This window comes from Centroberyx gerrardi, chromosome 11 (assembly GCF_048128805.1).
Source record: "Centroberyx gerrardi isolate f3 chromosome 11, fCenGer3.hap1.cur.20231027, whole genome shotgun sequence".
Classification (NCBI taxonomy): Eukaryota; Metazoa; Chordata; class Actinopteri; order Beryciformes; family Berycidae; genus Centroberyx; species Centroberyx gerrardi.
Genome location: NC_136007.1, coordinates 4,046,036 through 4,067,625, shown reverse-complemented (window position 1 = coordinate 4,067,625; position 21,590 = coordinate 4,046,036). Strand labels below are relative to the sequence as shown.

At 42.0% G+C, this 21,590-nt stretch overlaps 1 protein-coding gene across 1 annotated transcript in view; it reads left to right on the top strand.

Moving 5' to 3' along the window:
* The window catches only part of rars1 (arginyl-tRNA synthetase 1), a 32,767-nt gene extending 16,212 nt beyond the window's left edge, over positions 1 to 16,555 (top strand). Inside the window, exons 12-15 of the mRNA XM_071910335.2 lie at positions 1,994 to 2,099; positions 9,527 to 9,699; positions 11,645 to 11,892; positions 15,384 to 16,555. Of these exons, the coding sequence (XP_071766436.1) occupies positions 1,994 to 2,099; positions 9,527 to 9,699; positions 11,645 to 11,892; positions 15,384 to 15,493 (637 nt within the window). The 3' untranslated portion in view covers positions 15,494 to 16,555. The remainder of the gene's footprint in view (positions 1 to 1,993; positions 2,100 to 9,526; positions 9,700 to 11,644; positions 11,893 to 15,383) is intronic.
* Positions 16,556 to 21,590: the final 5,035 nt, after the last annotated feature.

Genomic DNA, 21,590 nt, shown 5'->3' with positions numbered 1-21,590 from the left:
CCATGATCTATAGGTTAAAGGAATACTGTATTTCCATATTTGCGTCTATCTTAAGGACTTTGTAATGTGATGGAGTTCTTTCATCTAGAATTTGATTTACTACAGGCAGTTGATTGGTTGAAGTTGTAATCCAGTTTCTCTATTTTGCTAACTACCCAGTTCTGCTTCAGTTCCGGCCGGAAATGTTAAACGCATCACTTCGCCAGAGGATTTTTCCCGGAAAAGACCCAGAGTGTAGAACCGAAAGTATAAAAGCTTTTCTGAACTGGGTTGTTTTTGCATTCAGACTGTTACTTTTTCCACTGTAATTGCTTGTTGCACTACTCAATTCATCTGTGCTTACAGTGGGTAATGCAACACATTTATCTTTCGCTGTTTATTAATTATCCCCACTCATTGTAAGCACTGATTATTGTGTGGCTGATAGCGTTGCAAATTGCATCTGGAACACCTATCTGTCATGTTGTTGTGTTTTTTCATAATCGCTCTGGCAGGCGGGGGGGTTGACGTTCCGGTTTGGAGAGGCCATAACTAAGTGGTGTTAAACACGCCCCACAATAACCTAAGAGGGCTTAAATTGGCCCCACTATTGCTGCGATACTCCAAACTCCATTAGAAATCTATCATGCTGTTTTCATAATCGCTCATCCAGACAATAAGAGCTTGCACAGCCATGGGGTGGCTGTTGTGGCTGGGAGTGAACGGGGAGAAAGGGGGTTATTAAAGCGTTGGGTCCTGTCCAGCTGTGTGACGGGGAGCCACTTATAACGCTCGTCTAATTTGCTGGACTGTACAGAACGCGTCGCCTCGAGGTCCCGGCACCCAGAATGAATCTAATAGTTTGGTTTCATCATAAATATTCTGGACAGAAACTCTGCTGCCTGCCGAAAAGTTTTGCTTTTGCGATACTGAGGCTACTAATCCTTTCCGACCTGACCTGCTCTTATCACAGAGACTGTGTTCCTCCTCAAAATCACTTAGTTTCTTTTCTTTTTTTTTTTTTTTACATTATATGCATTTACATGGTGTCATGACTTACAATGAGCGTAACAGTAAAATAAGCTTCAGTTCATCTCTGTATGATGGATGAAATCTGCTGCTATATATTCTTTTTTTAACCTTTGTTATTTATTGATGGAAGGGTGACTCCGCAACATCCTGCAACAGAAGTATTATTTATGAGGCGGTTTCTATGTCTGAAGGCCTTTTTTCTCTCAGCTCTTCAACCTTTGATATGAAGACGAGCTGTGGGAAGATGTGTTTCATGGCTTACTGGCTCTGATAAAGTACTGCGGTACTAGATTTGACGAACAGTACTACATTAGATATACTTACTATACTTACTATACTTTTCCCAGAACCAGTACTTTATCTTATATCATCAGCTTTCATAAGATTCTCACTTAAGAATCAGTTTTATGCGTATTTACTTTATATTTAACTCAAAAATCGTGCTCTGAATGATTGAAAATGTCCTAAATTTCCTATTCCTATTTCCTAATCCTAATTTAAATGAGCGTTATGTTACTTTTAGGTTACTCTTTTCCTTCTGTTTCTTGCTTTTTCTGGTAACACTTTACAATAAGGGTACATTAATTAACAGTTAACTAATGTGTCTGGTAATCATTTACTAATGGTGTTCATGTTAACTAAGGTATTCATTTATACATTATTTAATAGTCATCTTTATAAACTATTAAATAATGTATAAATGAATACCTTAGTTAACATGAACACCATTAGTAAATTATTACCAGACACATTAGTTAACTGTTAATTAAGGGTTAGTTAATGCTTATTAAGCATTAACTAACCCTTAATTAATGTACCCGTATTGTAAAGTGTTACCCTTTTTCTCTGCATCATGGTGTTGTTTTGAATTGGAACCATGAGACTTGAATTGGTATCTTTACTAAAGTCAACACTGTGGCGGGAACTTCTCCTCTGAATGTTTAGTGTTTTAACCACTTTGCTCTTTGCTGTCCCCGCTCAGGAAGAAGTTTAAGACGCGCTCCGGAGACACGGTGCGGCTGATGGACCTGCTGCAGGAGGGGCTGAAGAGGTCCATGGACAAGCTGAGGGAGAAGGACAGAGACAAGGTGAGAGAGTCGTCAGCCTCTGAGAACGAGGGTCACTGTTAAGACAAATTGACAGAGACAACGAAGGAATGATGAACGACAAGAAACGTGACCAATTCTTCCCTGCAAAGCCAAAACGAGTAACAGCTTCTGCTTTGAATGTGAAAAAAATTACCTCAAAAGTATCTCCGGTATGCAACTGAACAGTATATTGTTTAGTAGTATTTTTGGGTATCATATTTTGTTGATTTGAAACCTAAACCCTAAACCCTAAAAAGTACTTCCTGCCATTTCCCTTCCTAGGGCAGAATTGCAATCTGACAACCTGAAAGAGAACAGGAACATGAATAAACTAAACTGAGGAAATAAGACCAGATGGGACAAAGCGAGGCTGAGACCAGACACAAACTGAAATGGAAGGACAGAACAATGTTAGGATAAAGAATATATTAGAGGTAGTGTTGAGTGATGTGGAGGGTCAGAGAAGCAGGTCTCAAAAATCTCAACTGGGAATCGAATCAAGTGCTCCCAGGTGTGAAAGTGTGGAACTGGATGCATGTGAAGCAGGGTGTTGCTGGGAAAAAAAACACAGGCGTGCTCAGCAAGCCTTTCCTGGGTAAACAATAGGGATAGCTCTATATATTAGGTTTATTTGCCTTTTTATTAAATATCAAATATCAACCAGTCAGTGTCGTCCAATTGCCGATATGATAGAGGTTCCTCCCTGGCCATTTAAACTGTTAAACCTGCAATAAAACTAATTGTTCAATAGTGTTTTTTGTAAATTAATTCCCTTCACTTAAAGGCAGTAATGTATCCCAGAGTTTCCCCTGAACAGGTGGGATGGGTCACCCTGTCTGAAAGAGCTGCTAACCCTAAAAAAAAGGCTTTGAATTAGTTTCAGTGAAGAGTTTTAGTGTCCCATGATGGTCTAAATGCTGTTTCAGAGGCTTTTCCACCCTGACAACAATACAGTTCTTGGGGAAACACACACAGCTTAGACATAGTCTGTCTGAGAGGTTTATTTACTACATCGAGTTGAGGGCAAAGTACAGTTAATCGGGCTGTCTGATCAAGAATTTCTTCGCTATTTCATATAAACCACCAGTTATAGTCTGCATCATTTTCTTTCCCATTCACACCAGTTATTTCTCTTTTTTCCTCTCATATCCATCCTGACAGGAAAGACGAGCGCTAAAAAAAAAAAACTAGCTTAACACTCTGCCCAGATAGGTATTACAGCACACACAAAGTCAGTGTAATGATGGTGAATGAAGAGTGGGTTGTGATCTCTCTTAAGCACTCTGTCCTTGTGTCTCAGACTCCAGCTGGTTTAAAAAAAACACCCATTGACTCCCATTGACTTTGCCTCTCGATTGCACATTGACATTGAAAAGATTGAAATGGGGAAAATTGAAGATTTGTTCTAGTTCTTTGGACAAGAAAAATATTCAGAGGACGAAACTGAAAGGGAAAAAAAAGACAGGCGTGAATGAAGCGCACTAGTCTGCTAAACCACCTTGGGTTGCTTATTTTTCACATACTCCATTCTGATTGGCCAATGAATGCATTCTGAGGTGTGTTATTCCTGAATAACAAGCCCGCTGTTTCACAATTAATGACATCGCCCCGCAGATTTCTAATCAGATGAACTGGTGAAATCTCACGCCACAAACACGTTGCTCCTCGGTTACTGCAGAACATCCTGCTGGAATACTTTGTGGTAGAAGCTTGCAAATTACTTCAGCTTGTAATAAAATAATTTTGGATCAATATTTCGTGTCAAACTTTTAATGTCTCTGATAAGCAGCCGTGTAATAAGCGGGATAATGTCCAGGGAGGGAGCCGCTCATTATATCCGCTCCTCGTTCGGGTCTCGAGTCGCTCTGCTGGGGCTTATTCTGCAGTAGTAATGACCGTCCCGCTCGACATTACCCAGTTCTTCTACTCGCTCTGCTCTGCTGCACAATCCAAACCACGACCTGCATCCCGCACATCACATCCAGAGAAGAGGCTGCGGCTGAAATATGCAGCAGCGCTCTGAGGCCGGCCTGCTGGTTGGCGGTCTCTCCTGAACACACTCTCTCTCTCTCTCTCTCTCTCTGTTTCTTCATTCTCTTTCTCTCTTCTGTCTTTTTCTCATGCTCTTTTTGTTTCTCTCTCCCTATCTTGCTCTCTCTTTTCTTTTTTATGCCTCCGCGCCGGAGACAGCCGTGGCCGAGTCTGGACAGACATGGATGTAAACTGCAGCTGACTTGTCGGCGGAGGCATACAACCGCGAGGCGGTTATTTCTAGTTTCTTTTTGTGTCTCCCATTTCTCTCTCGTTTTTTTCTCTTTCTTCCCACCCTGACTCTAGTATTCAGTATTTGAAGGCAGAACAAAATGGAGAGAAACTCTTCCTCTTACCTCCGTCTTCACCGGTTCCTTGATCCAGTGAATCTCTGTCTCCGCTTTTTCACCTGACATCAGTTTGGACCAAATCTTTGCGTCTACTTTAGAAATGCAAAGACGCTGTACTGGCATGCCTGTAAAACAAAACAAAAACAAAAAAATAAATGTATTACCAAAGCGGTTTACAATACGTAGTGAAGCATAACGATCTTCTCAAAACGATACAGAAAAACGAGGAGACTACTAACCGTGACAAACAATAGTTCCTTTAATTGATTACAGAAATTATTAGTGATAAAACCTGTTCCTCCACCTCACCTGTTGTACCATGTGTTCTTCAGTCTTTTGGTATCCTTTTTTCCCCTTTCTCCCGATGCATTGATCGATTGTTTTTCACAACCGTTACAGATTTCAAGTTCTAAACTTTTAAGTATTGGCTGATACTGAGTACCGATCTGATCCATTACTTTTACTGAACAATGCAGACCAAGATCATCAGTTTTCCCATCAATGTTGAACAAAATGATTTGAGGTACAGTCAGTTTTTTTTTTATCAGATGTCAAATTTTTATCATACGTTCATAAAAGTATTAAAGTGAATAGAAATATCTAACATACAGTAGATATATTATGGAAAAACCCAAGCACACATGCATATATACATACAAACGCACACATGCATTCATTCCTATGCCAGCCTTGTGTTCCCTGTTGGACCAAGCGAGGCTCTGCTGTAATCTCTCCGCGACGAGCGTCTCTCCGCTGCTGAAGCACGGCAGCAGCAGCTGTATGTTTTTGCATAAGCCCTTAATTGGCAAAGATATCGGAATTTACACATGCTGCATTAAAGTATGGAGAAGAAGTTAGCAGCAGTGTGTGTGTGTGTGTGTGTGTGTGTGTTTGTTTGTGTGATCACACAGCTCTCCAGGCCTTAATCAATTTAAACAGACGCCACCAGAAAGAGAGGCTGAGCAGCAGTCGCAGTACGATGCTGCAGCTATCCAGGAAGCCAGGAAGGGGGCGTGTCTTTGAGGACAAATTTTAAAAGCGCAAATTACTGACTCAGCGCTGCGCTGTGCAATTTTTCGCACATTGGCGGCTCCAAATGGCAGCGAGAGGCAAATATTTCAAGTTTGAGGATTTCAAGTTTCCGTTTGAGGATTTCAGTTTTACCCAGAAATCCTGTAATGTGACATCAGTGAATGACAAGCAGCACGGTCATGTTTACCAACTCTGCTGTCTCTGATGGCTTTATACTAAAGGATAACACGGGATGAGAGAGGCAGGGTTAGGGTTAGGAACTCTAACATTTTTGATAAAAAGTGGAAATGTCTTGCTTTGAGGTAACTACCTTCTATTCTGGTTTTTGTTTAAGATACTCATTAAACATGTATTTTCCAGTTTTGATTAATCTCTTCCTGTGCACAGAGAAGATTACCAAACCCCAAATTTCTCAGCTCGTAATTAAAATTTTTTGTTAGAATATGTAGATTCCATCCCAACTGCATTTTATCCTACACATTGTTCATTATCACAATTAAATAATCTAATGGTTCAAATAATCGACACTGCTTCTCCACCATCCAAACTAGCTCAGCCGGGATTGGCTCTCGCATTAATACATTACTTCTGATTGGTGGAGCTGACTACAGGACCTTGCCCACATATCAAGAGCCACTGATACGGCAGGAAGAGGTGCAGTAGAGCGGCTCCAAGAAATAGTGACAAAAACCTTTACTACTAACTCCCAGCACTGGCGTTCCCAGAACAAAAGGAAAGAAATATCCACATGTGAACAGAAAATAACGAAACCTAAGTCATAAAACCAAATATTGTGGAAGACACAGCCTCCATCAAGTAGCTTCTCAAAAGTCAGACATAGCTGGTGTCGCCTCCAGTGGGTTTTGTCCTTGGACAGGTGACTGAAGACTCCTTTAATGGCTGAAATGAAGGCTATTGAAGTCATTATGCAGCACTATTTCAAGGAAACTATTGGAACTCATTCAAATGTCCTATGCAAGGAGAGGTTAGACAAATATTTTGTAAAGGTGGGAGAAAGATGGATGTTCACCTCTTTCTTTTTCTTCTTTATGTGTCTGTCTTTGCCTCTCTGTCTTTCTGTCTTCCTATCTTTCCATCTTTCTTTTTTGTCTTTTTATCTTGTCTTTAAAATGTGGCTATTATATGTATACTTGATCCCATTCAGGGATTAAATAGGGATTTGGGGATTGATTTTAATTTTAATTACACAATTTGCGTTTCGTAGTTGCAATTAAATAAGTTTCAAATCAGACAGTTGTCCATAACCCTAGAAGAGGAAGAAGCAGCGCCTCTATTTACAGGTATCACAAATGTCATTGCAAACTGTTGCAGGTAAAATAAAATTGTGAGATATGGCCTTCTGTTGCAGATATCTTCTGTTAAAAACATCTAAGGTTCATTTGAACTAAATTAGACGGGAGCCAAAAGTATTTTAATAGCCAGAGCTAAAAATTGTGTTATTGTGTTAAGTCATTTTTGAGAAAAAAAAACACTGTTTCAGGGTTAATTCAGATCAGTGGCTATGGTGTCCAGCTGTAATAATCAGAATCAGAATCAGAATCAGGTTTATTGCCAAGTAAAGTTCACAATACAAGGAATTTGCCTTGGTATGTAGGTGCATACAATAAACATGGAGAAAAATAGGAAGTAGAAGTAAAAAAGCACAACAAGTACTGTAAGTCAAAGTCAAGAATATAAATATATAAAAAAAACAAAAAGAGATATTTACAATACAGAATGTGAAAAAAAATAAAATATATATATATATATGTATATAATAAAAAGAAACATGTGCAATATATCTGCCATTGAAGTGTAATGCTGTGTCTGTGAGAGGTGAAACTGTAGGACAGCGCTTCCATGAGCAGAGGGAAGGCCAGCAGTGAACCTTTGCATTAATCCACTGCTGCATCACTATCTCAGCTGATCAAGGATCAGCTCTCACATTAATATGTTACTTATTGGTGGAGCTGACTGCAGGCTTGATACCGGCGTTGCATTACTTCTGAACAGTCCACAGTACAACAGCTTCAAGAACACAGAAGAAATGCTAAAAATTGTCTTCAGGCTGCGCTTAGCAATGAAAGGCAAAGGCTGTCTCTATTATGTATGTTGGTGCTGCTAACTCCCAGGCTGACTTTCCCAAAGCAAAAAGGAAAAATTCATCTGCACATGAATAAAAAAATGAAGAAAGTTAAGTTATAAAACCAAAACGTTCTGGCTAACATGGTCTCCATCAGACTAACATGGCTTCCCATAAGTCAGACAAGTGGTAACATCTCCAGTGCCTTAAAAGCCTTAATGTATAATGTATTTTGCAGCAATATTTTGAATTTTATGCGGGGGTGGTATGCACTTTTTCTCCATATGTGTTTGCACTTTCTGATGCGGAGGTGTTTGTATCTAAAATGAAAATTGGAGGCGGGGTAAATGAAAATAAACTTGACCCGGTTAAGTATTATCTGGAACGCTCTACGCAGTGTAAACACTCTCAGTGACTTCCAATTGAACTCCGATGATTTTAATGCGAGGAAGATTTTGGGGAACCGGCGCCAAGACGGTTTCCCTGCAGGCCCTTCTGGGCTGGCACGCTGCTCTGCAGTCTGGGTCGCTGCCCGCCTCTGCCATCTGCTAACCTAGCCTCATTAAAAGAAACCCCGACCCCGGCCTCCCTGAACCTCACCGCTCCGCTCCGCTCTGCTCTGCTAGGGTTCGTTTTTTTTCCTGTTGTGTTGTGTTGTATTCTGCTCTGTTCCGTTTTGTCCTATCTTGCTCTCCTCTATTCTTTAGTCCTGCTGTGCCTTGTTCTGTTGTGTTGTGTTCGGTCCTGTTGTATCCCTTTATGTCCTGTCCTGTCCTGTCCTGTCCTGTCCTGTCCTGTCATCTCCTGTCTTATATTCTGTCCTGTCATGTCCTGTCCCATGTCATGTCCTGTCCTGTTATGTTCTATCCTAACCTGTCATGTCCTGTCACATCATGTCTCGTCACGTCTTATCCTGTTACATCATGTCATATCCTGCCATGTCCCATCCTGTAATTTCCTGTCATGTCCTGTCACATCATGTCTCGTCACGTCTTATCCTGTTACATCATGTCATATCCTGCCATGTCCCATCCTGTAATTTCCTGTCCTGTCCTGTTATGTCTTCTCCTGCTATGTCATGTCCTGTCCTGTCCTGGTATGTCTTGTCCTCTTACGTCATGTCCTGTCCTGTCCTGTCCTAGTATGTCTTGTCCTCTTACGTCATGTCCTGTCCTGTCCTGGTATGTCTTGTCCTCTTACGTCATGTCATGTCCCATCCTGTGATATCCTGTCCTGTCCTGTTATGTCTTCTCCTGTCCGGTCCTGTCCTGTCCTGTCCTGTCTTCTCCTGTTCTGTCCTGTCCTGTCCTGTCCTGTTATGTCTTCTCCTGTTATGTGATGTCATGTCCCGTCCTGTGATTTCCTGTCCTTTTATGTCTTGTCCTGTCCTGTTATATTTTGCCTTAGTCTGTTATATTTTACTCGCCTGGACTCTTTTCTTTAACAAACAAATCACTATCAGAAAATCTCCATAATCCCCCTGCTCACTGTGTTCCACTCCTCGCGGTATAAAACACACTTCAGATACAGGTTCACACAAAGGCTATGACCTGGTTAAGTCAATTAAATCTTAGCCTGAAGTCAGTAAATTACATGGCTTGAAATTGGCTTAAAATCAAGTTGTTATTTTTACCATGAGATCCATTGGGTCAAGTGCTGCCTAAGGTAATGAAAAGCTAGTAAAAGTTACAGAGTATGAAAATTGCCCTTTTAATGCTTTTATGAGTCTTGAAAAATAATGGACAGGTTTTTGGGCTAGTCTTTATTTTCCCCCATTTTATGTTTTTTTCTCAATAAATTTATAGTTTTTTGGAAAGAAACTCTTCATCTATACATTCACTCTTGTATTACTGTGTGTTCTCATCATTGCTCTTTTGTGTGATGTGCTGAAAACGTTCTGTGTTTTTGGTTTTTGTCTTCTCCCTGTGCAGGTCCTGACCCCGGAGGAGCTGACTAAAGCCCAGAAGTCGGTGGCGTTCGGCTGCATCAAATACGCCGACCTCTCCCACAACCGCATCAACGACTACGTCTTCTCCTTTGACAAGATGCTGGACGACCGGGGCAACACGGCGGCGTACCTCCTCTACGCCTTCACCCGCATCAGGTGAGGCTTCGCCGTACTGTTGTCACGATAAACAGAATATGAATACTACTTCGACACTGTTGCAAAAGACTGAATTCAATACTGAACTTCATAAAGGTTCAGTACTTTCATCAAATGTGTTTTGCAAGCTGAAACTCCATTTCCACGTCACCTTAAGAGCTGAAAACATGATAACAGCATCAAACCGTCCACTAAGTCTTGAACTGGATCCCAGTCCGCATAAATTGGTTGATAAAACTGGTGAGGAGAGAAATAGGGAGGGAGCTGACAAAGACAAACATCCAACCAACAGTTTTTCTTATTTGCCGTGGGATCGTCGTTGCATTGAATTTTTCAGTATCAAAGCCAGAATTCTGGCATCGTGACTCTACTACGTCTGGGTGGTAGAAATGTTTTGATAATGTTTCTCATATTTGGCGATGAAGAGGGTGACATGACTTGGAGCTCTGTTTAGGTTTAGTCTAGTAATCTATTAATCGAGCATCAGTGTTGCCGTCCAGACTTCTCGAATCGCTTGATCGGTTCCAAATCCAGAGCTTAATTGTTCACTTTGGGACATTGAAAGTATCTGGAAAGTTAAATTAAGTTCTTCACATCTTCGAAACCCTTTCTGGGTCCGTTTTTCCCCTTGTGTGTGTCCTCCTCTCTGCTCTGCCCGTGAAGATAAGCCCTCCCTCCAGTATACTGTCATTACCCGTATCAGATGAGCCTGGCCGGCCCTCGTGGGGGCCGGAGGCAAGAGGGGCTCGTCTTTTGGGGTAGCTGCAATCTGCGAGGCCCAATTTCTCCACACCCTTTATCCCTGCGACTCTCTGGGCTGCAGGACGCTCCGCTGATCCCCTTCCTCTCCGGGCCCCTCCGGAGGCGGGAGGCTCGGGTGGCAGAGCGCCCAGTCCGCATCGATCTGCTCTTCGAAGAGCGGGGAAGGAGCCGTCTCGCCTGGGAGGATTAGATGTTCCCGCATTCAGTCAATAGAGCGCTCGCTGGTGGCAGCTGCCCCTACTGTGGGAGTTCAAGTGTCGGAGAGAGAGAGAAGGAAAGACAGGGAGAAGGAAAGACGGAGAGAAAACTTTGTGTGAAACCACAAGGGGGCTGTTCATCTTGCAGCTGTCCGATTGAGAACCGTAGAGGAACACAACTCCAGCCCTTGTAGACACATTCCCATTAGTGTTTTTTTTTTTTTTCATCAGCATTCACCACCCAAACTCTACCTTGTATTCTTTCTGCAAGATATTTACTAACACTAAGAATATACTGACTGTTTTTTTTTTTTATCAAACAAGCTCTTGGATCAATTTCAAAAGCAGTTATATGTGTGTTTAATATGTATTGCACTGCAGTGCTTTTGAAAAAGCCTAAAATGTTGGCACATCCTTCAACAAGATTGATGTCAGGTTTTGGAACTCCAGAAGAACTTGTCGTTTTTCATTGTGTCGTTACACCCGTTTAAGTGCATTTATGTATTAGGGAAGTTGTCTTGGACAGTGTGATCTTGATTTGTGAATACAAGAAGTTTCTCTCAAAGAAAATGGAGAACGATCACTTTTACTCTGTGGTCATGAAGACGTTGACTGTGTCAGAGTCTCAGTTCTCTTGTTTCTAGCATTAAGAAAAGACTCATGTTCATAAATATCCGAAAGATCCAGAGATCCTGATCCTGATCTTTCTGCTGTTATTCTACTGTCTTTTGACAACTTAAGCACCAACTTTGGACTTCGCACTTTTATGCAATTGTATTTTTTCTTTTATATGTCGTTGTATGTTGTTTGTATGCTGCTTTTGTTTATCTTAATGCTGCTTTCTTGCCCAGATCCCCCTTGAAAAGAGATTCTTAATGTCAGTGGGACTGCCTGGTGAAATAAACGTTAAACTGGTTGATCTGTCTAAAATATTACTGGGATATAACATGTGACATCTTATTAATGTTGGCCGTGACTCCCCAAAGGTCCATAGCGCGCCTGGCCAACATCGACGAGGCCACGCTGAGGAAAGCGGCGGAGACCACGGAGGTTCTGCTGGAGCACGACAAGGAGTGGAAGCTGGGCAAGTGCATCCTGCGCTTCCCGGAGATCCTGCACAAGATCCTGGACGACCTGCTGCTGCACACGCTGTGCGACTACCTGTACGAGCTCGCCACCACCTTCACCGAGTTCTACGACAGCTGCTACTGCGTGGAGAAGGACAGGCAGACAGGTACAGCCGAGCGGGGGAAATTCTCTTTTTGGTCGCTCCACAGGGAGGTCAGAGGTCAGGGTGAGCGGGGATTCAAGGACACCGTAGGAGGGTGGATGCCTGCAGACATGAGGGCTTGAGTTAAAGTATTCATCCGTAACATTCTCATAAAAATGTCTGTTTTACTACTCTGCTGCTGATTAATATAAATACAATACATGATTCAACTGATACCTAAACAGCCGCTGTCTGGTAGCTCTTTCCTGGGAAAAATCCTGCACTTTACGTTTCTGGTTTGTTTGTAATAAACAGAAGAAGAAGAACTGGGTAGTCAGCATGAGCAGCGATAGCCACCATGACTGAACAGACCAAGAAAAGAGAAACTCAAACTTGAACTCAAACACTCACACTTGGAAGAGCTGCTAACCCTAAAATGATTTCATTTGTCAAGGTTTTAATGGAGAGTTTTAGTGTCCCATGATGCTCTAAATGCTGTTTCAGAGGCTTTTCCACCCTGACAAGAATAAAATTCTGGGGGGAAAACACTGAATACTTGGAAGTTTTTGGCATAAAAATATAAAAATGTGAAAATATTTAATATTTGCATAAAATATCGGCAGTTTCAATAGGAAAATATTGGTATAGACCATCGAAAACCCATATCGGTTGAACCCTATTAAACAGCCAAAGCATCAAATTGTGTAATGATTTTGGGAAACAAACAAATTGGGAAACAAATAAACATACAATATTAAAAGAGACAGATGTGGGAAACAAACAAACAAACAAACATATACGGATGAATTCCTCTCAGGAAGTTTAATGTCACTGTGTTGCAGGCAGCTGAGATCACAGTCAGATAAACAGCTGACAGCACAGTGGGACTGTACAGAATCTCTACTTATTCAGTTTGTTTACTTGTTTTTTTTTTAGTTGGGACTGAAGATAACGACATCAAAGAACATTTAAAATAAAAATCATCTCTCCACGGGAGTCGGCCAATTAACATGAAGGTTCATTCGCAGAGGGCTCGTGTCTGGGGCGGTCCACACTGTTAGCCCGTTACTCTCGTCTGTTAGCGTTTTCCCCCCCGCGGCGCGATGGAGCGCTAACACCAAGTCCCCCTCACTGCAGGCTCAGAGATGTTTCACTATGCTAATTCTCAGGCACACACATTTATTTTTTAATGTCATTTCTGCTTTATTAGTATATGAGAGAGAGAGAGAATGCAAAAAGCGATAGAGGGGAGAGGAAAAGAAGAAGGGGGAGGGAACGAAAGAAAGAGAAGGCAAGAGTAAGAAAATGGGAAGATTAGAGAGAGAAAGACAGACAGGAGGTGAACCAGAGAGAGAGAGAGAGAGAGAATGCAAAAAGCGATAGAGGGGAGAGGAAAAGAAGAAGGGGGAGGGAACGAAAGAAAGAGAAGGCAAGAGTAAGAAAATGGGAAGATTAGAGAGAGAAAGACAGACAGGAGGTGAACCAGAGAGAGAGAGAGAGAGAGAGAGAGAGAGAATGCAAAAAGCGATAGAGGGGAGAGGAAAAGAAGAAGGGGGAGGGAACGAAAGAAAGAGAAGGCAAGAGTAAGAAAATGGGAAGATAGAAAGACAGATAGAGAGAGAGATATTCAAATCCACAAGATGCAATGCCCCCCCCCTCTTTTCTCAATTTCAATTTTTCAATCCAGTGAGCTTTATTAGCGTGACATACATGTGTACATATTGCCAAAGCAGATACTGAAAACTAGGAATAGTGTTAAATAAACTTGTAATAGTGAAACATGTGCGCACATTCGTCAGCACAGCAGAGTTCATCCTAGTGAGACACAATACGGTGATTTATCTTTCTCAATTCAGCTGATTTCTCTTGCCATCTGGCAGGCAGATACAAATTAAGCAGCCAGGAGAGCAGATTAATCCTTGTCTCGATAACATGGGGAGAGGCCAGAGAAATCTGGTATTGAGTAAATTTCTCCTTATTTTGTTGTATTTGGCACATTCCAACAAGAAATGCATCTCTGTCTCTGTCTTATTTATAGGAATAGTTCACCCAAAAAAGTTAACATCACTCTCCAGGATTCATGGTGCCGTCCACGATCTCCAAATTAGGATTCGACAGTCTGAATTTTGCATCCTTCTCTGTTTTTTTTTAATCATTATTTTATTCTATGATTTAGTAGTGGATAGCTGGCTGAACCAGCTCATAAAAGAGGGACTTTTTCCTCTTTGATTATGTTTTGGCATTAAAGCTCAGTATTTTATGAACTTACAGTATTGAGCGCCTGGTTCAGATGGAGTATCCGGTATTTCGAGGCTCTTTTTGTGTCTTGAGAAAAAGCCTTTAGTTTCTGCCTTGCATGCGTTGAGCCGCTGGACTCTTTTGTTTTTATACACCTCACTTTTTCCCACTTTTGGAAAGTGCCCAGACTTCACTCCCATGTACGAGATGAATCGTGACCATAAAACATTTGATTCGGAGCAAAAAAAAAAAAAAAAAAGGAAAACGGGAAAAAAAAAACAAAAAAAACCTTTGCCTTTATTTCTGTTTTCCAATTTTTTTTGCTTCACTATCACTCACTTCAGTTGTTAAATTCAAAGCGGACGTCGTCGTCGTCTCGTTCTTCCTCCCTCCCCCTCCCTCATTAGCGTCTCTTGACCTGATCTCCACTCGGGCGCCTCCTCCTGTAAACTCGGACGCCTCGGCTTGTTTGTGTAAATCACCGACTCGTTTTTGCCGTCCGTCAGTTCCCATCGATGCCGGCGGCCCTTTAACGACCCGCCTGTTTAATTGGCCCTCTCCCGCTCGTTACGGGCTTCTTCTCTGGTTGGTTTTGGCCTGGCGGGCGGCCGGTCATGGATGTTACACACACACACACACACACACACACACACACACACACACACACACACACACACACACACACACACACACACACACACACACACACAGATGTCCAGGTCATTTGTTTTAATGGATGCTGTGTGATGGAGCGTCATTAACTCTGCTCTCTGACTCTCTGTTTGTCTTCCTCTGTTTCACCTCCTGTCTGTCTTTCTCTCTCTAATCTTCCCATTTTCTCACTTTTCCCTCCCCCTTCTTCTTTTCCTCTCCCCTCTATCGCTTTTTGCATTTCCTCTTTCCCTCTTGCTCTCACTCTACCTCATTCTCCCTCTCCTTTGCCCCCTCTCTATCTGTCTCTCTCTCTTTCTCTGTCTCTTTTTCTTTCTCTCTCCGTCTCTCTCTCTCTCTGTCTCTTTTTCTTTCTCTCTCTCTGTCTCTCTCTCCGTCTCTCTGTCTCTCTTTCTTACGCTCTCTTTCTCTCTCTGTCTCTTTCTCTCTCACTCTCTCTTTCTCTGTCTGTCTCTCTTTCTCTCTTTCTCTCTGTCTCTCTTTCTTTCTCTCTCTCTCTCTCTCTCTCTCTCTCTCTCTCTCTCTCTCTCTCTCTCTCTCTCTCTCTCTCTCTCTCTCTCTCTCTCTCTCTCTCTCTCTCTCTCTCTCTCTCTCTCTCTCTCCAGGTGAGGTGGTGAAGGTCAACATGTGGCGGATGCTGCTGTGCGACGCCACGGCGGCCGTCATGGCCAAAGGCTTCGACATCCTGGGCATCAACTCCGTCCAGAGGATGTGATGTCACAGCGCCCCTCCCTCCCTCCCTCCCTCCCTCCCTCCATCCCTCCATCCCTCCATCCACATCTGAGTTCGCCAGAATCCGAAACGGAAACGGAGGAAGAAATGAAGATAACAATAAATGATAAAAAATAAAATCTATGAGCCTCGTTCACTCACTTCACCGCCGACACCCGCAGGACTTGAAGAGTTCACTTCCAACATGTTATAGTTTACATCTAATCTAGAGGATCCGTTATCATTATGATTATGAAACCGAAGTATATTAGCTATCCACTGTGCTGTCAGTCATTCTGTAATCGCAGAAATCACGTTTTTCCAAATGGTGGATATCTCATTTTGGAGCGAGACTCTTCATCGTTGCTGTACAACTAATTTTAGAAAATGTTATACGATGGCCTACATGGAAAAGAAAAGCCTCGCCTGCTGGATCTTCTCGGTGCCAAACGACTCTCTCGCTGCCTGCGTACGACTCAACATGTAGTGCGGTAAACAAAGATCGTGGTGGGAAAACGTGTGCAAAGTCGATTTTTTTTGAGGGTCGAAAACCGCATTAAACTCTGAAATATGCATCAATCGGTTGTCAGAGTGTTATGTTTTGTCAACTAAGGATTTGAGGTCCCTCCTACTGAAGGAAGACTCCTCCCTTCATCATAGGAAGTAAACTACGCTGACTTGCAGATACTTTGCGGCGACGGTCTTCACTCTGACGCCCGTCGTCCCACGAGGCAAACTTCGCCCATCTGACACTCGGGTGCAAGAATTATGCAAATGCCGTTTGCTGTGTCATCTATTGGTTCCAGATCCACCGCAGGGTCCGGCTGACCGGCTAATGTTAGCTTTATGCATGGAAGCGTTTAAATGATCAGTTTTCATTCATTTTACAGTCTGCGAAGAGCGGAGATGGACAAATATGTAAAAGCTTAATAATAATAATAATAATAATAATAATAGCTTACAGCAGAAATGGGGTGATGTTCTAAAGACACAGATGCCACCTGCTCCTGTTACTGTTGCCTCTCTTGGAAAAAAGATAAATAATAAACATTTTTGTCCATTCATGGCACTGACTTTTATCCCAACAAATTATTTAATCAACAAAGATTACTATAAACATACAGAAACTGATGCAGGTAGTTGCATGGAGCAGGGAGCTGATGCTCACATCACTATTATGCACTATTACACTGTTGCTCCACCTCAGAAATTATTCGGAAAATATAATGTTTGTCCCCTTTTCAGCCATCAGAACGTGGAACGAATGAATGTGGAATAGGTTCGGAACGATTTATCGGATATCGACATCAAAACAGCCTGCAAAATCTGCAGAATCATTTTTTGTAAATTTGCTCTTCATATAAATAAGTAATATATCCCACAGCTTCCCTGCCATTGAAGAGGTGAGGTGCGTCTCCCTGCCAAGAATAAAACTCTGTGGGGAAACACTGAGCACCGTTTGGGCATGAAAACACATTTAAAGATACTGAACAGCAGCTTCAAACCAAACAAATGGGAATCGGCATCGGCCTTCAAAAATTCACTTCGGTCAAACCCTAATCTGTCAGGTAGTGGTTTGAAAGATTAGAGTTGTGTGTTGCAATTTGCCCATTCAACTCTCTCTATAGCATTACAGAGAAAGAACAGGCTGCTGCAGCACCGGTGGAGGATGGATGCAGGGCGGAGGACGATTTAAACGGCTGCTACTGTACACTCATACCTGCATGGGACCGGCCCAGTACAGGCAGAGGATGGTTTTAATGCATATGGATGCAAGCTATAGTTGATCTTTGTCTACCCAACCATGTTACAGGTCTGAAAGCAGAGAAATAACTTGTCAACATACTGAATTATAGTTAAAATTCAAGACTAGTGTTATTACAGAAAATGCAGAACGTTTCCCAGTGACCTGTCAAAAAATGTGTTTAGCCAAAATTTGGTGTATTTATTTACCAAATCACATTAAATCATGCAAGTGCCTCAATATGACAGCAACATCATTTTTTTTTTCCAAATCTGCCAATTCACTTTTCTAGATCTTTGCAAATTTTTCAAAGACTGTTGATAAAGGTTACAAGAGTGAATTTGTAATGGAAAACAGTCAGTGATTCACAATATTGTTCATAATACGCTTATTTATCTTATTAGTAATTTTTACCAATATTACTACATTCCAAGGGATTCTCTGACACCCACAGCACCCATTCATATTCTGCTTAGGGTGGTTTTGCACCATCTTTCGGCTGCGACTGGCATGCATCGAAATGCAGGACAAACAGAGTCTGATTTACAGTTGAAAAGCTTTTGGTTTTGTAAATAAACAATAAATATTTAGTGAATATTTATCGAACAACATATTCTCAGTAATCATTCAGTTTATGCAGAAATTAGCATAGGCTGAGTTTAGTTCAGTATGGTTCTTCAGTGAAACTTCCCAGGGTCATTTTTTTTTTATTTCAGCATTCTGACCAACGCTGTAGTTTAAAAGTGACTCGACTCTGAGCAGCGGCTCTACCTCCTGCTTCCTGCCCTGCTGCACCTGCCCTGTCCCGGCGACTGTCCCAGGACAGCAGCTCCTTCACAGCAGTGTCAGTGTGTGACTGTGAGGTGGAAACCTGCGCTCCTGTGAGGTCCGTGCTGTGATCCCGACCACAGCAGAGGGATCTTAGTCTCTGGAATATCTGGTGAAAACATCAAGCTTATAAAATGCATTTACGGTGTGTTACAGTCACTTGGGACGGCATTGGCTGAGAGGTTTGGAGACCGTTTGAGTCCCAGACTGGCTCGGAAAGGGAATTAGAACTAGGGATGCACCGATGCCACTTTTTCAATGCCGATACCGATTATGAATATGAAGGTTTAAGTATCGGCCGATACTGAGTACCGATCCGATCCATTACTTTTACTGAACAGTGCAGGCTTACTTCCTTAGTTTGGGGTCAATGGACAAAATTATTGAGATAAAATCCTTGTTTTTCCCACTGTTTGAGAAATACAGGCTTCTATGTGCCACAAATGCATAAAATCAGGACAGTTTGCTTTTATTCTTTAGTTTTGGGTAAAATCTCCGATACCGATATTCCATTTTAGCCTGGTATCGGCACCGATACCGATACCAGTATCGGTGCATCCCTAATTAGAACAGCTACCACCGAGATGCCCTTGAGCAACGCTTTCTTCCCCCCTGCCTGCTCCAGTGAGCCTCCTCCAAAAACCGAGGCGTTTATAGATGCCGATCAGCCGGGCGTTGGTGTGCAACTATCCCTTCACCTTATTCCAGTGCATCGACCTGTGTATTAACTTATGGAAAAGCACATTTAAAGAAAACACGCCGTGCTAGAAACATGGAACCCATAACCCAGACTCGGTGTTTTAGGTGTGACCTAATCGGAGAGGGCTGGAGCCGAGGAACATTCAGTGTTGGATAGGAGGCTCGGGAATTAGGGAGAGGAGACGGCAGATTCCACAAAAAGGAGATTTATTGTGGCTTGGACATTCCCTTTAACGTCATTAAGTGGTGGGTTCTGTATAGAGCACACAAACAGAAATCCATATGGCATTTAGAAACAGTCACGTATTTTCTCAACTTAACACAAATACATAATTAAACTCAAAGTCTCAGTTGGCATTGAATGGAATTAGACTGATTTCCGAACATACACAAACAATCAGCTGAACACTGGAATTAGCCATAAATGGAAATATAGAAACACATTATATAATCAAACTGATAAGGAATGAAATAATAACCCAATAAGCTAAAGATTAAGCAATCAACTTCATATATCACTCACTTTAGACGCACTTAGGGAGCACAAAGGGAAGGCCAGTCTGGTTGGTGGCAGAGCAAACAGAAGAATGGTTTCTCCTCCTAGTTATGAGAGAGCTCAGGCTCAAAGGCAGATTGAGCACACCTGTGTCCGCTGACCTCAGACAGCAGGTGTGTGCTTGTTGCTCCTCCCAGAGCTCAACAGGGGTGATCACAGACATGGAAGACCTTCAACACTCGGGTTTGGGTAGTGACACAATACTTGTAGCAGCGTTTCATATTCTAAAAACAAATAAAAGGTATTCCGTTACCTAAAAAACAGTATGTATTCTGAAAAAATGGACTGCTCCCTCTCCACACAGTATTGTGTACTGCGTCTCCGCCATGCTCTTAGTGTGTTCGTACGTCTTCGTGCCCAAGCGGCCAAATCCACGGGTGAATTTTGAAGCCAATAAGTTCCTCTAACGTCCACTAGAGTCCGGCTCCAAAAAGACTCCAAATCACCCAACTCCATGAAGTCAGTGGGACCACAACCCAACTTCTCACTCAAAATAATAATACATTTTTTCGACAAGAGGTTATGGTCTCAGTAGCTAATTTCACTTCTTCTTATATGTGTCCTTATTTTCAAATAATTGTGTCATTAAAGGGATATAATGGTTATAAAACAGGGTTGTTTTCCTAGTGATTGACAGGTCGGCAATTATGGACCAATAGGCCCTTTTCACGTCGTCATGGTAACAGCTTCCATATTGAGAAACCAGTACATCATAATATAGAAACAGTTTCTCGCCTATTTTTTGATTGTGAAATATCCCGAAAATTTTGGACAGATCTAGAGTCTCACTTTTTTGAAGCTGCTAACTCTGTCTACTCTTTTAATCTTAGGGATATTATCTGTTACTATAATAATCCAGATGATGGCGCTCTTGAATATCTGATTAATTTCATTATCCTATATGCAAAGTTTTTTATTCACAAACAAAAGTTTTCTAAATCACTACCTAAGATCTCACCTTTTCTCCTAGAACTGAATTCTCTACTTAAATCACTCAGTTTATTAAACAAAAAAAAAAGTAATAAGCTATTGAAACATTATGGAACTTTTTTCCCTGAAACCTCTGACTAGAAATATGTTATATTTGTGTGTATGTGTACTCCTGTTTTTATTTTTATGTAATTGTCTTTTAAATTTTCCCTCTATGTTCCTCATAAACATTTGTGTCCTTAAATTTGATCTATATGTGCTGCTATTGTTTACCTGAATGTTTGTATATTATTCCTTTGTTTAAAAAACAATAAAAAAAAAATAAAAAAAAAGAGAAACCGGTACATTACAACTTCCTGTGGCAACTTTATTTTTGCGAAGACTAGGTACTAGTAAGACTAGTAACTTTAGGCGAAGAACTCTATTCTTTGTACTTCACAAATGTTAATTTTGGGCAGGTTGTGGAGCAATTTAGTGAAGGCCAGAGCCGGGGGACCAGGAAGTTGTAATGCACCTGTTTCTCAATGCAGAAGCTGTTACCATGACAACGTGTAAAGACCCCCTCAGTCTCACTCTGGCTGTACTGGCTCCAAAAAAAATGTCAACGTGCCTGCGATCATAAACCCCAACTTTTGGCTTCAAAACGGCCCTTCAGAAACCTGTGGGTGACGTCACACTCACTACGTCCATCTTTTTTTTACAGTCTATGGTTCATACGTCTTCATTCACATTCTTCAAGTGTTTTTGTTGTTGTGGCTGAAAACCTTGTATGTCATCTTTAAGGTTCACAACCCCTGGAAGGCCATGAACTCCAGTTACCCCTCAGAGCTCGGCGTCTCTCGGCTCTCCTGTAGCTCCGACACAGAAAAAAGACAAACACAAGAAAAGTAGGATGACAGAAGAGGAAAAACGGGAGACTGAGCATTTTGACCCTTTGTCTTCATTGCTTCAGCGTCACTTTTATTATCATCACAGGACATTTTCTGAGCCAAAACACTGCCGCATTACTTCTGCACTTCTGACTCTGTCAAGGTGACGGCGCAGCCAGCTATTAAGCGTCAGTCAGTCACAGAATATCGCCTCGCACGCTTCTCGACTTCAGTTGCTTTTCCCTGCGTCCGCCCCCCTGCTTCCTAGACTTTTCGACGTATAGAAAGTTGCGTTCGACTTGAGCTTGCCTTTTAGAAAACTACAATTACAGCCTTTGCCTTCCGTGACTTGTGCGAGTAAGTGGGCTTTGTTTGCAGGAACAATACGTGTAAGGAGAACAAGCCCATTTGATGAAGTTAATTATACATCACACACACTGCGAGGCGGCGGCCCGGAAGCCTGTAATTGTAAGTC